At 49.5% G+C, this 17,289-nt stretch overlaps 1 protein-coding gene, 1 non-coding gene and 1 pseudogene across 2 annotated transcripts; 1 reads left to right on the top strand and 2 right to left on the bottom strand.

Moving 5' to 3' along the window:
* The first annotated feature begins 280 nt into the window (after positions 1 to 280).
* On the top strand, positions 281 to 5,248 carry LOC123153907 (probable LRR receptor-like serine/threonine-protein kinase At3g47570; annotated as a pseudogene).
* An 8,434-nt stretch (positions 5,249 to 13,682) lies between these two features.
* TRNAT-CGU (transfer RNA threonine (anticodon CGU)) lies at positions 13,683 to 13,754 on the bottom strand. The gene has a single exon. It is a non-coding gene; the product is annotated as a tRNA-Thr (tRNA).
* A 1,091-nt stretch (positions 13,755 to 14,845) lies between these two features.
* On the bottom strand, positions 14,846 to 17,018 carry LOC543333 (HMG1/2-like protein). Its single transcript, NM_001405788.1, has 8 exons — positions 16,840 to 17,018; positions 16,678 to 16,731; positions 16,460 to 16,573; positions 16,271 to 16,328; positions 16,051 to 16,095; positions 15,847 to 15,927; positions 15,623 to 15,745; positions 14,846 to 15,387 (listed from the first exon to the last, which is right to left on the bottom strand). Exons 2-8 carry the CDS (start codon positions 16,719 to 16,721, stop codon positions 15,367 to 15,369), a joined length of 486 nt encoding a protein of 161 aa, NP_001392717.1. The 5' UTR covers positions 16,722 to 16,731; positions 16,840 to 17,018; the 3' UTR covers positions 14,846 to 15,366.
* Between the last annotated feature and the right edge of the window lie 271 nt (positions 17,019 to 17,289).

The raw sequence follows: 17,289 nt of genomic DNA, 5'->3' as shown, positions 1-17,289 counted from the left end.
ACTCGGGCTAGGTTTCCAAAAAACTACCGCCTTTAAAATTTTCTTTATAACTCCCACTTTCGAGGGTTGGTTGTTTCAAAAGACCCAAGTCGCCAATCATTACGTCTTGAACGGATTTATGACAAGACAGGCCCACCCGTCGGGGCCACGTCGGCAGCCGACAGACGGCGCCCGTGCTCACGGACGTTAGAGGCTGACGTTCTGACCGGGTCAAAATGACTCGAGACGGCTAACTCCCTCTCCCTCACTCTCCAACTCGTTCTCCTCTCTTTACTCGACCATGTCGTTGCCTTTCTCGTCGCCGGTGAACATGTCGTCGTGGAAGGATGCGGAAGAGAGCAGTGACAACGACATCAACATGGGCGACGACTTCATGGACATGGACTACTTTGTAAGATTGGCTCCTCTCTGAATAGTTAGGGTTAGGGTTCTTGGATTTGGGGATTTTTTTTCTTGTTTTGAGCTTTGCTGCACAGATTACATGGAATATGTCGTTGATCTAGCTTGCAATGTACGCAGGAGACACCAGACATCATTCCTGAGCCGCTTTACAACGGTGTTGTTGTGGATGATGTGCCGAATCGCATGTTGTAGAAGCAAAGGCCGAAGAAATGTCTGGCTTTTGAAGGAGTTGATACTGGAAAGAGATTCATTGGATGCAATGTGCAGGTGAGTTACCAGTAGATGTCCATTATTTAGCTTAGTTGAAATGGCTAGGTTGAGACTCTGTTATCTTGGTAATTGTCTCTGAGATATATCTTAAATTTGAGAGTAGAGTGGAGCAGATTGCCTGCACAACTGAGAGTCTGTTGTGTTATTTGCTTAAGGTCCTTCAGGTTGACTACGCGCTACGGAAAGGCACGTGAGAAGGGAAGGATGCCACACTCGTGGATGGTCATCGGCGACAGCCAAAAGCGTCTTCATTTAAGGCGCCTTCGCTTGTAGTTTACACACTTAATCCTGTTGCATGCGTAGCCGTCGGATCAATCCTGATCAAACGCTCACGCTGGCCACAAGTCCCTTTAACAAGGGTCTTGTTTCAGAAGAAGAAAAAAAAGGTTCAGTGATGAAGTTTTTTTTCAGCAACAGGGTCTTATTTCAGAAGAAAAAAAGTGGTCTGATGGTGAAGATCTTTTCTTTTGCAACAGGGATCTTGCTTCATAAATATATCCCCGATTGCAGAAAGTGTCGAAGGAGCACACATCATTAGAGCTTGAGAGGCCAAGAATTGCAACATAACCCGCGTTTTAGAAACATAGCTCCGGTTGCAGCAACCGCCAGAGGAGTCTCCGGTGTGAGCGCTCGTCGCGATCGTGCTGGAGTAAAAAAAAAGACTTTACCTTATACCTACTTGTCTAGAAACGATACGGGTAAACCTCAAAAAAAAAAGGAACGCTAGGGGTTTGAAGTAATAAATATAAAAAAGAAAGCAAATACTCCCTCCGTTCCCAAATATTTGTCTTTCTAAAGATTGCAACAAGTGGCTACGTACGGAGCAAAATGAGTGAATCTACACTCTAAAATATGTTTACATACATCCGTATGTTTAATCCATTTAAAATGCCTAGAAAGACAAATATTAAGGAACGGAGGGAGTAGTGTGCTACTGGGTGGCAGCCGTGTAGGGCCGGAGGGGGCCACGCCTCATGTTTATGTCGTTCACTCGTACTAACCGCCGACAGATGCCCGTGAGTTACCGTCCCTACCACCATCTCAACCGGAGCCGGGCCATCTTCTGACTGACGATGTATACGGCGTGAGCCGAGCGCACATCTTTTTAGGTCACTGTTGCTTCGGATAAGGAGCTCGCTCCAATCCAGAGAGGCCTGTTGTTTATCCTCTTTCTCAATTAAAAAAAAAGAAAAAAGAAAAAAAACTTGCTCCAATGGACCAAGTTTGACTTCCTCCTTGACCAAACAATCGGCTAGTGCAGCTTATGATTTCGGAGCGAAAAGAAATGGTCTACATGATTTATCTGCTCTGCAGTAAATTAGGCAGATTAATAATAACCATACATAATGTATGTAAGAGTACACAGTTCCACTATACGGTATGTTGAACGGCCTCAAGCTTACATTCATTCTACCATTCTCGGTGTCATCGGCGATGTGGCCTCATCTTCTACTGCTTCTGCTGCCCTACGCATTCCACTCGGCATCAGCAACAACACTCGACGACAAGCCCGACGTGGATGCCTTGCTGGCCTTCAAGGCGAGCCTGAGCGACCAGCGAGGCGCGCTGGCTGCGTGGAACACACGACCGCTGCTCTCTGCTCCTGGCCAGGTGTCACCTGCAGCCTTAAGCATAAGCACAGGGTGGCAGCGCTTAACCTCACCTCGGGGGGCCTCGCCGGCAAAATCGCTCCATCGGTCGGAAACCTCACGTTCCTGAAGATCCTAGACCTCAGCCAGAACAAATTCAACGGCGAAATGCCTTCGTCGATCGGCTATTTTTCTCGTTTACGGCACATTGATTTGTCCGGCAACTCATTTCATGGTGATGTGAACAACGCTGGCTTGAACAACTGCACCGGTCTTGAAGCTATCAATCTTGACTTCAACCTCTTCACCGGGAACATCCCTGCCTGGCTTGCAGGGCTGTCAAAGCTCAAGATCATACATCTGGAGAGGTAAACTGCCCTCATCAACCTTTCATCAAAGCCTCACACACGTCTCCCTCGGACTTAACCATTTATCAGGTACCATCCCTACAGCTCTCTTCAACCTTTCATCTCTAGTTGGATTTAGTGTGGCAGCCAATGAGTTGGATGGTAAACTGCCCTCTGACTTGGGGGATCACATCCCGCACCTCATGGGCCTGTTCCTCGGGTTGAACAGCTTTACAGGAAGCCTTCCAGCTTCTCTTGTCAATGCAACTCAGATAAGGTTTCTCGACATCTCCTTCAACAACATCACCGGAACAGTTCCTCCTGAGATTGGAATGCTCTGCCCAGAAGTCCTCAATTTTAAGAGTAATCAGCTAATGGCAACCACTGCTCAGGACTGGGAGTTTATGACATTCCTCACAAACTGCACACGCCTCAGGTTCCTTAGCATCCAGGCCAACATGCTAGGTGGCATGCTGCCAAGCTCAGTTGGCAACCTATCAGCACATCTCCAACAATTTATTTTTGGATTTAATAAAATTTCTGGCAAATTACCATTTGGAATAAGCAATCTTGTCGGACTAAATGTGTTGGACTTCCCTCACAACCAACTTACTGGTGTCTTGCCTGACAGCATCGGAAGGCTAAATTTGCTTCAGCAATTGTATTTCAATAATAATCAATTTTCAGGGTCCATGCCATCCTCCCTCGGGAACTTGACACGGCTACTAGTTCTTTCAGCCGGTAGCAATAAGTTTAAGGGGGCCCTTCCAACAGGCCTAGGGAACCTCCAGGAGATAACTGAAGCAGACTTTTCAAACAATAAGTTTTCAGGTACATTGCCAAAAGAGATATTTAACCTATCAACCCTATCAAATACACTGGATTTGTCAAACAACTTTTTGGTTGGTTCTCTTCCACCTGAAGTTGGCAGTCTGACAAAGCTTACATACATGTATGTATCCATGAACAACTTATCAGGACCACTACCTGATACACTTAGCTATTGCCAAAGCTTGATAGAGCTCAAGTTGGACCAAAACTACTTCAATAGTACCATTCCCTCGTCTATCAGCAAAATGCAGGGCTTGACATTTCTAAATCTTTCCAAGAATGCACTCTCTGGTGTGGTTCCTCAAGAGTTAGGACTCATGGACGGTATTCAAGAATTGTATCTTGCACACAACTACTTGTCTGGTCATATCCCTGAGAGCTTGCAAAACATGGCATCATTGTATCGGTTAGACTTGTCCTTCAATAATCTGGATGGCAAAGTTCCATCGCAGGGTGTGTTCAGTAATGTGACTGGATTTTTGTTTGAAGGGAATTCGAGGCTTTGTGGTTGTAACTCAGAATTACGGTTGCCCCCATGCCCGCCGCTGGAATCAATGGAACACAAGAAGAAACGCCATTTCATTATCGCAATAGCTATCCCAATTGTTGGCGCAATTCTATGCTTGAGTGTGATGCTTGTGTTCTTCACAAGGAGAAAGGAAACAAAAGCTCAATCCACATCCACAAGTGGATTCCAATTGATGGGTGACAATTATCCAAGAGTTACTTATGTTGAACTGGCCCAGGGAACAGGTGGCTTTGCCACAGCCAATTTGATTGGTAGAGGAATGCATGGATCAGTGTATAAGTGTCATTTATTGCTGAACAACATGATGACCACCGTAGCGGTGAAGGTTTTTGATCTCCAACAGACTGGTTGTTCCAAAAGCTTTTTAGCTGAGTGTGAGGCACTTAGTAAGGTTCGCCATCGTAATTTGATCAGTGTCATAACTTGCTGCTCAAGCTCTGACTCAAGCCAAAACGACTTCAAAGCTCTTGTGTTCGAGTTCATGCCCAATGGGAACCTGGACAGCTGGTTACATCCGGATGTACATGATGCATCACGGCAACTGCAAGGATTGACATTGATGCAGAGATTAAATATTGCAGTCGATATTGCGGATGCACTAGATTATTTACACAACAACTGGGAACCGCCAATAGTTCACTGTGACCTGAAGCCAAGCAACATTCTTCTCAATGAGGATTTAGTTGCTCATGTTGGAAACTTTGGCCTTGCAAAGATTCTTTCCGAACCAGCAGCCGAGCAACTGATTAACTCAAAGAGCTCGAATGGAATAAGAGGAACAATTGGCTACGTCGCTCCAGGTAGCTTTAATTTTCTCTAACATTAAATCAAACAGTCCACAGCATAAATTTAGCAGGTATGCAAAATCATACCTTTTTATGTATGCAAATGTAGAATATGGTGAAGGCGGTCAAGTTTCTTCACGTGGGGACGTATACAGCTTTGGGTGTGCCATCCTCGAGTTGTTTATAGGCAAGGCACCTACTCATGACATGTTCAGGGACGGGTTGACCTTGCAAAAACATGCCAAGGATGCATTTCCAGGGATGCTGATGCAGATCGTCGATCCAGTCCTACTGTCCATTGAAGAAGCTAGTGCCAGTAGTTTGCTGGATGGAAGCAACACAATGGAACATACCAGCAATGCCATGTTCTCTGTCATAGAGGTTGCCCTGTCATGCAGCAAGCATGCACCCACCAAGAGAATGTGCATAGGAGATGCAGCTGCTGCGATTCACAGGATAAGGGATAGCTATGTTAGAATAACACAAAAGGAGTAACAAGGTCGGCAGTATATAACGCAAGACCTTATGCTGAAACATCCAGGTCATGTACACTTAATTGGCTTCATGGAGGTTATATGTTTGGCATTCTAAGCTTGGTTTTGGTTTGTTCGTTTCTGGCTCGTCATGTTTGCCTAGCTTGTTGATCTGTCCTTTCCACCTTATGTGTCAAGTTCCGTATTAAGAACTGGTAAATTACGTACTGGTTGTCTTCAAGCTAATCAGACTCCTTAGTGGAGCTAACATTCTCCTTCAAAGCACCCTCGGGTGTACCCATAGGACAGGGTAATAATGCCGGTTGGTCTACCTAATCTTCTGTAGTCCCATGTTGACCATTTCTAGTACAGTCATCAAACATAAAATTCAGCATAGATTCACTGACACGGGCAATACAAATTTACATTTCATAAGTTGATACACTGCTCTCGTTGTTTAGTCCTCCAACTTGTACGTCTTAAAGAGCACCACAGCATCTTGATCCAACTCAAACCCAGAAGTTTGTTATGAGAACACATCATACAGAGTTGTGAGTACCCGCAATGAGATGTATTGTCACGTAAATATCTGGTGATTGCTGATTAGTTTGCCCCTCATTGTCATGCATATATGGTTTGATATCTATGCAACAAGCAAAAGCCTTACTCTGCACATAGAACTGATACCTTGGCAATATATTTAGAATTTAGATAACTTGAATGATTTTCAGATAAATGTTTAAGCATTCAGGTTCGTGTCAGATCAACACCAAATGTGGGCACAGGTGACAGCAAACCATCACATGCTAATCAACAGCAAGTTTGTTTTGTAATTTGGTATATGCAGTAAACCAACAATAAAGATAAAAGTCTCTTGACCAGTAATATAGGTAGAAGTTGACTCAATTGAAAGCTAAACATTGACGATACAAACTAACAGAACCAGACTCCTTTATGAGAAAATGGTAAAAAGGACACAGCATTTTCCGCAAGACCTCCCATGTTTCATGAATGGAACAAACTCGATCCACTTCATCCAATTTTTCGCTCTCTGGATCTGCTAAGAAGAAATCTAAAACCCTTGAGCACAAGCCCGGGGAAGGATATGCCATAATCTAGAGAATGGTCCCGTCGACTCGGAACTCCAAGGCCTACACTCTAATTAAACTTGCAATTGGTTATATATTTTCAGGTGTCCTGCTAGCACTACAACCTCTAATGTAACATCCAGTCCTCACAAATTCACCGCTATGAGTGCTAATGTGTATCTGCAAGATCCCAGATATGCTACAAGTCAAACATTGTCCAGGAAACATTTCATGGGGCAGCCTGCTTTATCAACAAATTAAATTTGCAATTTGTTGTTATTTCAAGTGTCCTGCTGTGCTAGCACTAGAAGAGTAGAAGTCTAGAATCTCTTATGTTTATGTAACCGTCCAGTCTTCATAAATTCATTGATGTGAGCACTAATGTGTGTCTGCAAGATCCCAGCTGCTATGATTCTACTGTATGGCAACACATACAGGGACAAGCAGGCATAGCAGTTTCACTCGAGCTAAGTACACTAGCTAGCTAGTCCAGAGATACAATACAACCAACCGTGGTTGCTAGTCCAGAAATACAATACACTGACACCGAGACTGGTACACTCTTACCCGCTTTCGGTGGCGGCGCCTCCAGCCCGTCCGTGCTGCGACGGCGGGGGATCCCGGCCGGCTGCATATGAAGCTCGGAGCGGCGGCGGTGGCGGCCGGCGTGGCTTAGATCCATCTGGGAAGAGGAGCAATGCTCTGCTCTACCGTGGTGGATTCGTCGTGCCGACTAATTTGAGTATTCTGCCCTGGACCATGGGGTGGAGGCCCACCCGTAAGCCTAGTGCACCCGTCCGAACTTTTTAACTCATCATCAAATCGAGGTCCTGGAGCTAATTTTTCTAGAGCATCTACCGCCAGACGCACCGAACTCCCTCCATAGAAAGAAGGCGATTCAAACGGACGCCTTAAACCGGCCCTAAAAGCTCGGGGCTGATGGATAGACCTCATATCCAATTCAAATCTGGGGCGACTATGGAGAAGCCCGGGCAGGAATGGAGCCAGGATTTAGTCATTAGGGGGCGAGAAAGATAATGGGTGTGGCTAGATCTTAGTCGACTGAGATTTAACCAAGTCTCAGTCAAGTGACATAACATGCAAGAGAGAGAAAACGAAGAAATTTTTGCTCAGATTTCAATGTAAATCTTATGAATATAGCATCAACTGAGACTTAACGAAGTCTTAGTCGACTGAGACTTAGCAAGACTGAAAGATAATAATCATTTCAGAGACACAACACAAAAAATATAGTCTCAACAGTAGAACTGATATGAATGAAAACCTATGCTTGGTAATAACATGAGTTCAAATTATCAGCTGCTAACAATGTACTTCTTTCATTTTTATTTAGTCCACGTATTATCTTTGGTCAAAGTCAAGCTTTATTTAGTCCGCGTATTAGATTTGATCAAAGTCAAGCATTAGGCAAACTTTTTATTTATGCCCAAGCTTTGATAAAGTTTCTAAACAAAAATATGAACATATACAATAACAAATCAATAATATTAAATTTATTATTAAATGTACTTTCACATCATATAGATTTGTTATGGTAATGTTTATATTGTTTTCTATAAATTTGGGCAAACTTTACAAAGTTTGACTTCAGTCAACTCTAATATATGCAGAGTAAATAAAAACGGAGGGAGTACTCATATTCTTCTCAACAAAAAGAACAGTGTACTCCTACATAAAAAAATCTAATTAACAATGTACATCATGATTTGCTCACTGCAGCATTGGGCTTCCCTGTGGCTAGGACATTGTTGGGCTCTGCTAGCAACTTATGCATGCTGCAGCCCACTTACGACCTCTTTTTTTTTCTTTTTGTACAAAACCTGCTCGAGCAGTCAGACAACCCTTAAAAAAAGGTGCAGTCAGACAAACAGCTGACGCACGACGTCGCCGACCAGCTCGTCGAAGATGGCGCGCTCGATCTTCCTCCCGACGGCGCAGGCGTCCCCGCACAGCGCCTCCGGCACCCACGGCGACCTCCCGACGTCGCGCTCCGCCGTGCCCTCCGCCGTCGCCCGCGCCACGTGCCGCCACACTTCGTCTTCCAGCTCCCTCCCTCGCGGCCCCGACGACGACGGCGCGCCATTGTTGCACTCGACGACCCACCGGCGCAGACACGACGGCGAAGAAGACGAGACGGCAGGTCTCGCGCCCGCCAGCAGCGCCTCGTTGGCCAGGTCGAAGAGCAGCCTGCGGCGGTCCGCCGCTCCGAGTTCTTCCTCCTCTCCTGCGCCGTCGTCGCGGCGCCGGAGGCGGCGGTAGTAGTACCCGTCCTCGACCTCCTCGAAGACGTCGTCAGAGATGACGATCGAGTCCGTCCTCGCGGCCGTCGCGTCGTCGTCGTCGTCGTCGAACAGCCCCGCGGCGACGAGCACCTCCCTGACGTACGCCGTGTCAGGGTCCTCGCTCTCGGCCGCGGCGTCGGCCTTCCACTCCCACGGCGACTCGCCGCCGCCCACGGACGCCTCGATTTCCGACGAACACCTGGGACTCCACCTCGGACTCGATTCTGCAAACGAAGAATCAGCAAAACGCATTGCTGCAGCAGAGAGATCATATGGAATGCAGCAAAAAATTTGGTAAATTTCTTCAGACTTTTGCCGTACCTGGGAGGAACGTGCAGTTGAGATCGCCGGAGAAATGGCGCCCGCCGCTGACCTCCAACGGCGACACCGGGCTAGGAGGCGCCAGTCCGGCGAGGAAATTCTGACAGGGAGACGCCGGAGAGGAAGGCTTCTTCCTGGACAGATGCATCAGCAGCAGCTTCCCTGCTCCTCCGCCCAGGCAGAGACCCTGCCTCAGGCTGGCCACCGTCCCTCTGAAAATGCTGAAGCTTCTGCTCCGGCCCACCATCTTCTCCGCGCCTACAGACGACGCGTCCGAAGAACACCCCGCCGCCGGGGCAGAGAACGACCGGAGCAGCGCCCGCGGCGACGCGGCGACGAAGTCGATGCCTTCGTCGTCGTGCAGCTTCGCCGGACTCCGCCGCGGGTCACGGTCAGTGCCCTGCCGGTCGTTCACGCCAGCGCCTGCCCGCAACGGTGACCACCTGCTGCCCCTCGGCGCTCTGCCCGTGGTCTTCGTCGGCGACATGGCCTCGGTCCTCGCCATGACGCTCCTCAGCATCCTGTGCTCCGGGGACGGTGACGCCGCGGCGCCGTCGCGCCGGCCGCGGTCGCCTCGGAAGACGCGGAAGGACTCCAGCCGGCTCAGCCTCTTGCCGACGGCCTCCCTGATCTGCCTCGCCGTGTCTTGCGCCGTTCGCTCCGGGCCGTCGCCGACGGTTCCCCAGCCTCTCCTCTCCTTCGCGACCACGTCGCCTGCGCCGTCGGTCTTGGCTTTCGTTTCGGCCTTGAGCCTCTCCGCCCTCTCCTTCACCTCCCGGAGGAAGTCCTCCATGTCCATGCCGCCGTCCCGCACCGCCTTCCATGACGGCGTCGGAACGGCGTTCCGATGATCACCGGCGGCACCGAGAGCAGCACTGGTCGTCGGCCTGAGGATCGCTATCCGTGTCGCCGGCATGCCGCGCGATTTGTCCGGCGTGCCGCTCGTTTGGTCATGCTCGTCATGTTCTTCAGACACTGCAGCCTCCATGGCCGCTGCAGCTTCTGAACCACGCTGCTGCTGCTGCTCTGCTTCAAATTTCTTCAGGGTAGATACAACCGCCACCTGAATGTCTTCTTCTTCCTCCTCCGCGCTGCTCTGGCGGCCGCCATAGCCGTACCTGGCCAGCTTCTCCCGGCGCAGGTTCTCCTGCGCGATCCTCTGGATGCACCTCCCGTCCAACAGCCCGGCCACCCGACCACCGCTCCTCCTCCCCGACGTCACTACCCCCTCCTCCTCCTCCGTCCCCATTGGCGGCGTGGCCGTGGAGGCCAGCTGCCAGGAAGCCCGGAAGTCCTCCTTGATCTTCTCCAGCAGCTCCTCCTGCGGATGCTCGCGGCGGCGACGATCACACCTTGCCCTCCTCCGCCGCGGCTTCATCTTGTTGAGGCAGTACCTGTAGTAGTCCCCGCCGATGCGCCGGCCGTGGTGGGCGCCGAGCGGGCCGCACTTGGGCTGCTCGGCCTGGGACGACGACGGTTTCAACAGGCTGATGGTCGTGGTACTGGTTCCTCCCGCGGCTTGGACGATCGTCGTCGCCGTCGTGTGGCGCTGGTCCTCCATGCCCATGAGGCGGGCGATGACGCTCGGCTGGCCGAGCATCGATCGATCGGATTCTTGGGACGGCGGGCGTCGCGACCGTGCTGGCTGCTGATCGAGGTTCGAGGAGGAGGAGGATTGGGGTTTCTGGTTCAGCTCGATCGCCTGCTGTGTCAACAATGGCACCAAATGGATTTCTCGGAGGGAGGAGTCGTCCCGCGCACGACCAAACATTTTAGATTGGTGGGACGGCAGGCAACAAAAGCTAAGAGAACCGAAGCTTGGTGAGCCGGCTGGACGTTCACGACGACAGTTTGATCCTGGCACGTCCATCGCTTTGCATTTCATTTCATTTCACGTCCACTCACCAGCATCGACTTGGAGTTCTTATGTCCGAGTCAAAACCATTCGATCGAATCTTGACGCCGCAGCTTTTGCACGAATCTCAATGCTTGGATGCAGTGCCGGAGTTTGGGACACATCTTAGGAGGGGCAAATAGGCTGAGGGGGGGGGGGCAACCAACATCTGGTTTGGGCTAGATTTCTATCAATCTATGGGAAATTTACTCATGATAATATGAACAAATCTCCTAGGCGGGGGGGGGGGGGGGGGGGGGGGGGCGCGATGGCCCAGGTTGATCTCCACTAAGCTCCGCCACTGCTTGGATGCTGGATGGCTCAAGTGATGGTTCGGGCATAAGAAAACAAAAACCTTTTTTATTTTTGCAAATCAACAAGCCTTATTATTTACTCTTTCTTGAGAAAAAAAATCTTATGATATATTAAAGCTTTATTGCTTGCTCGTCGTGATTACATTCACGTCTCGAAAACCAGCTAAGAAAATATTGAAGACACCCTACATTTAGCAAGACCATATTAATTATTATTTTTGCCATGACAAATCTGCGCTGCAAAGGAAAATATTGATTATTGCAAAACAAAGATACCAGTGTATCCTTTCCGTACTTATGGTTACTGGCGCAAATCAACAAAAGCTAAGAAAGAAAGCCATTATCCCGACTCTAAATTATTAGTAAAAAACAGAAAGTTCGGAATAGAGCACAAGGTGTTTGAGAGAAACAGCAAGAATAAAACAAAAATAAAGAATAAAATAAAGAACATCACATGCATCGTAAACGGGGCATGTAGACCAAGGGTGAAGAAGATTTTTTTTTTGGAAAAGGAGGATAACCCCCGACCTCTGCATACACCCATAAAGGTGAAACAGATGTAGTGCCAAAGAATGGATGTCAGCCAACTATATCAAAAGAAGTACTCACCTACTTCAAGGAGTGATGATGTACCACCATCTATCGCCCAGGTGGAATCTCGGTCCCCTTGCCCTGGCATGAAGGGTGCCGACCCATCAGGTGACAAAGAAGCTCACTTGAGAGGTTGAATGAACACCATAACTGGACCAAGGCATACATCTGCCACAAATGTAGCTCAAAAAGAGAACGGTATTGTTGTGGTCCACGAACCAATCACACGATGGTCAGTTGATATAGACCCAAGGGTCTAAGCACAAGCCTTTGAGGAGGGAACGACGTAGAGGCATCGAAAACATCCACTTAAGCAACCAGGCCATGGCTTTTCATGCCCGAAACCCGAGTGATGGAGGCACGACCCAATGACAATGCCTTCATGGAAAGAAGTGACGCTCTTCATGCCCAAAACCTGATTGATAGAGGCACGGCCCAATGACAATGCCTCCATGGAAGGAAGTGGCTCTTTTCGCGCTCAAGGCCCGAGTGATAAAGGCACGATCCCATAACGATGCTCCCATGGAAGGAAGTGGCACTCAAAAAGGTCATCATCGCCTGCACCGACATTTATGCCTAGGCTTCATTGCCACCTTTAACTGAAGCTCACGCTTCTTACTCATACAAAAATACATCATTGTGGCCAAATTAAGTTTTTTTTTGTTTGGAACATGTGAAGGATTCAGAAGGACTGAGAGTTGCTCTATATATTATAAACAAAAAACACATACAACTCACACGAGGACCCAACTGAAAACTAAATTTTCAACTATGTCCAACATGTTTACAAGAAGAGCCCCGCAAATAAAGCATAGATTGCAATTGAGTTATCTTGCAACACTGAGCTCCAACTCTGAATAGCCTTGCCGACGTCGGAGAGAATATCACTTGGGCCAACAAGGTCGTCACCGCTGCAGTACCAGATCTCACGAGAAGTGACAGCTGTGGACGGAGAACCATAGCTCACCTACCACCCTTTTGACGTGCAGGTCAGGAGAAGAAGCAAAGGTCGTGGCCATCTTGCAGAAGACCATCATCATCTGGCACCGCTGTCAGGGCCACTTATTTTTGTGGCTTTTTGAGCTTCTAGAATAAGCTTTCTCCTACCGAGCTTATTATAGAAGCCCAACCAAAAATATATTTTTTAAATCTACTAGTCAAATCGTAATTAGTAAGCTTTTGAAAAAGTTGATTGGGCTTTTAGGTTTAGATTAATTTGGATAGGAGGCGGCTTATTTCAGCTTATTTTAGAAGACCGTTGTGAGGATATAACTTGTATCTGATCTCAGATCTGTGGCTAATTCACCATGAGGTATGCACAAGCTCACGCACGCCACACACTAGCCATGGCCGAAGCCACCAACTCCTTTCCCAATCCACACGCAAAGCACACACACCGCGTATATCAGCGTACACCCTTAACGGGCCCGGTCTGGGCCTGCAAGCCACTGGGGAAGTCGTCGATCGCGAGTGGGCCGCGAGGCTGCTGGCCCACGAGTTGAGTCCTCGTCACCTCGCGCTTCTGGATGACTGGCTTTGTCCTTGTGGGCGCTGACTACCGTAAAAGAACTGCCCCAAGTGGCGGGACTCAAAGCTTCCCAAATGCATACACCGCCGATGACGAGCCTAATCATGATGCGTGAAGACAGACGGGAGAAGAAAGATCCGTCCTGAAGAACGTGGAGCTTATCGGGCGAATTTTGCCACATCCGTGAGCGCCCGCTTTCGTCCTGCATGGGACAGCAAGCAAGCAAGCAGCCCATATAGTAGGATGTAAAATTAAGCAGTACTCCCAGCAACGAAACTATTCCATTAATCATTCTTTAAAGTCAATGACCTAAAAGTGGAGTGTTACGGCAGACGCTGAAACAATTTATACAATGCAAGAAAGAAAAAAACGAAACATAAAAAAAACAAGAAAAAAACGAAACATAAAAAAAATGGAAGCCCCCGGTGAGGATCGAACTCACGACCTTTCCCTTACGAAGGGAACGCACTACCACTATGCTACGGAGGCCCACTGTGCTCTTCACTCCTCTGACACGTCCTTAATTTAATCACCCCGATTAACCCCTCCAGCACCAATCCGCCCGCCCCGCCCACCGCAACGGTTAACCGCTGACAGACACGTCCGACGCACTCACCGGAGCGAGCGAGTTCGAATTTGAAACCACGGGACAGATCCAGCAGCAGCACTGTATAGTCATCGACAACAAAAATCAAAATGCAAAGCCTCACGTACAGAACGTGGTACTCCCCGCAGGCTCGTAAATGCGGCCGGACAGGCATGTCGGCCCGGGCCCAGATTCAGAGGCTCGCATTCATGGATGCCTGCCTCCAGCAGCAGACATACGGGCAGCGGCAACGGCTCCTCCTCCATACATTCATTTCCAGCCTATACAAATATCTTCCTTCACTCACGAACGAGCGGCATTCCGCCATTGTTTTCAACGCAGAGAGCTTGGATGGGTTGGGATGGCATCTGCCCTTTGGGGGAGGCGACGCACGGTTGACGGTCGTACGAGCCACGCAACACGGCCACGACGTCGGCCAGCACTGGATGGAGAATTCGCCTTCGCGGCGGCGAATCCTTGCAAGTTGTCGAAAATGCGGTCCGATTCCTTCCGGTGGTCTCTCTGGTATGCTACTGCCAATGATTGGCTGCTAAAGGGGAGAAATGCCAAGAAGCGATAGCGATAGAAATGCAAAGAGTGGCAGGTACTGCCACTGAACAACAACATGCCAACACCAATCTCCTGATGAGCGCATGCCTAATCCAACTCCAACGTCTTGAGAGTTTTGACACTGGAATACAGAACCACGACGGAAGTACTTCGTTCTTTCGGGTTGCAAGGATCTGTGGTCCGAGTCCAGTGGCCGATCGATGATTTTTATTTTTATTTTTCGGGAATACTGAACCACGACGGAACCACGACATGTATTCCACCCAGCTAGTCCATGTCAAAACGAGATGACATGCATCTTAAATCCATCATAAGATTTTTATTTTTCATTCGAGTTCATTATAATCTATATGAAAAGTGGAAGACAAGGAGAATGCGTTCATAGGAATTTAATTTTTCCTATAGAATACCACCTCCTTACCAAAATGATGTTCAATACTAAGACATTTCAAAACAAGAATACCACTCGCACAGCAGCATGGCACTGCAGCACAGGGCATACACGGCAAAAGGGCAGCAGCAATCACAGAACCAACCAAGCAAGCAAGCATAAGGAACAAATCATACACGCGAATGCATGGCAGGGGAGGACAACAGCTTAATCTAACATTACCCAGACTGATATTATCACAATGTTAGCCGGTGACAATGGACGGAAAGAGTAACCATCTAGGTACAAGCAGGGGCACCCCGCGGAAGAGGACATACACCCTCCACCACTAGGGCATCCCCGCCGGCGGCGGCGCCAACAGGGAGCGCTATCCGTTATAGCAGGACAATGACAGGAAAAAGGTAAAACAACATCACGATGTGAAGTGAAACTTGGGATAATTCTAGTGGAGATGGATAGGCTCCTTATGACACCACCGCACACAGCTCAGGTCCGTTCTCGCACAGCAGCTCCCGACTTGTCCGCCGGAGCAGCCTTGACAAGATGCGTCTTCTTCACTCGTCATCGTCCTCGTCCTGCAATGTTCAGTACAGGCTTATGTTCAGAACATGCACTACAACAGATCTTACTTAACAGGTGGTTGTTCTAATTGCCTACTACAGCCTCAGGCCTTCAACTCAATACCATCAATCTACACTTACAATCTACAGCTAAGGAATAATGCAGCATTCTGGTCAAGCAATAAGCATGCCTAGCAAGTACCATAAGCTAATTCAAGAGACAGTATACAGGATGTTGTGTAGTTTATACCTCATCGCTGCCCTCATCGTCATCGTCGTCATTGATCTCCGACTTGGACTTGTCAGATTCCTCCTCATCTTCCTCCTCTACCTCCTTGGCCGCAGCCTTCTTTGGGGCAGCAGCAGCAGCGCTCTGAACAAACAAACCACAGAGCAAAGATTAGCTCAGTCAAACATCATCAATCAGACAAAGCAGCAAGGTTAAATCGCAGGGTGGGTTCGGCAAGTCACTACCTCGCCCTTGTTGTAGGCAGCAATGGCCTTGTTGTACTCGCCCTTGAGCTTGTTGGCCTTGGCCACATAGGGGGCCTTTTCCTGCAAAGCAAACCCACAGAAGTTGCGTGTCAGCATACACATCGACAGACAAATCGGGCAACATGTCGGCCAAACCTAACAAGCTAGGGTTAATCAGAAGCAGGGTCAGGTACAAAAGCTTACCGATTCGCTCAAGCTCTTCCACCTCTCACCGGCCGCTTTGCCGACCTGAGTGAAAAATCACAGCGGAAGCAACTAATCAGTTCCCAGATCATGATCCAATCTATAGCACCTGATTTTTTTTTCTAGAATTACCAACCTACAGCACCTGGCAGATAAATTTGTACTACATGCTGGTACACAGAGCAAATCGGGAGAGGGGATAAATTTGGATGGAACTTACGGCGGCGACGGACTTGTTCTTGGGGTTCTTCTGCTTGAACTCCTCGCGGAACTCGCCCCTGATAGCAACCAACCAACAAACATCAGGTTCAGAACAAGGGCCGCCCGGGAAGCACGGGGAAACAGCAACGGGAAAACAGAATCTGAGCAGGGTAACAGGAAGAAAGCAAGGGGGATCCGACGGACGTACATGAAGACGAAGAAGGCGGATGGCGCCCTCTTGGGCTTGTTGGGGTCCTTGCCGGCCTTGCCCTTCTTCCCCTTGGCGGCCGGCTTCTCCGCCCCCTTGCTCTTCACCGCCAACCTACACGAGACGAGACCACCACCACAACAGCACAGATCGTCAGAACCCTAACCACGCCAGCAGATCTACCAGAAACACAAGAGGAATCGAATCGGATTTCTTACTTGGCGTCGGCCTTGGCGGCGCCCTTGGATTTGGCCCCCTTCATGGCTGGTTTCCTGCGCCGAAAAACACGAAATCAGCGACGGCACGGGCCGGAATCGGGCGGAGCGGCGAGGAATCGAGGCGATTCGGCGGCGGATCGGGCGCCGGCGAGGGAGGCTCACCTGGGGGGAGGGGGCGGGGGAGAGAGGGCGCTCCTGGTCTGGGTTGGGGAAAGGAGGAGGAGACGCAGACAAGGCTGGGCTGGGCTAACGCTGCGTTGCGCCGAGGGGATAAGAAGCGCTCGCCCGCCCGAGGGCGTATCCGCGATTCCGCCCCATCTCCGAGGGCCCGCCCACAACTCCCAATTCGAATTTTCGGACCGATCGCAACCTTTCCTCACTCCGTCCCGCCTACCCAGCGGTCACCCGCGGGGCCGGGTGCCTGGTGGGGCCGGGATGTCATGTATAGCACGCGGGTGGGTAGAGGGGCGGGCCGCCGCCCAGTACAACCCGCGAGGGGCGTAAACGCGATTATCCCAGACGGGAGGGACCCGGGCGTGAGGGCGCGCGCGCAGGGGCTTGGGCGGGATTTTGGAAATTTGGGGCCGCGCCGATATTTTTGCATGTGCCACG

Source organism: Triticum aestivum, chromosome 7A (genome assembly GCF_018294505.1).
Source record: "Triticum aestivum cultivar Chinese Spring chromosome 7A, IWGSC CS RefSeq v2.1, whole genome shotgun sequence".
Lineage (NCBI taxonomy): Eukaryota > Viridiplantae > Streptophyta > Magnoliopsida > Poales > Poaceae > Triticum > Triticum aestivum.
The sequence above is the reverse complement of the archived record's forward strand: the minus strand, read 5'-3'. Positions and strand labels throughout refer to the sequence as shown.

Excerpts from the sequence above, each read along its gene's own strand:
- LOC543333 (NM_001405788.1), bottom strand. The coding sequence starts at position 16,721 with ATGAAGGGGGCCAAATCCAAGGGCGCCGCCAAGGCCGACGCCAA. Across the intron at positions 16,096-16,270 it reads AGAACAAGTCCGTCGCCGCC|GTCGGCAAAGCGGCCGGTGA; the intron begins GTAAGTTCCATC and ends TTTTTCACTCAG. Across the intron at positions 15,746-15,846 it reads CTGCCTACAACAAGGGCGAG|AGCGCTGCTGCTGCTGCCCC; the intron begins GTAGTGACTTGC and ends TTGTTTGTTCAG.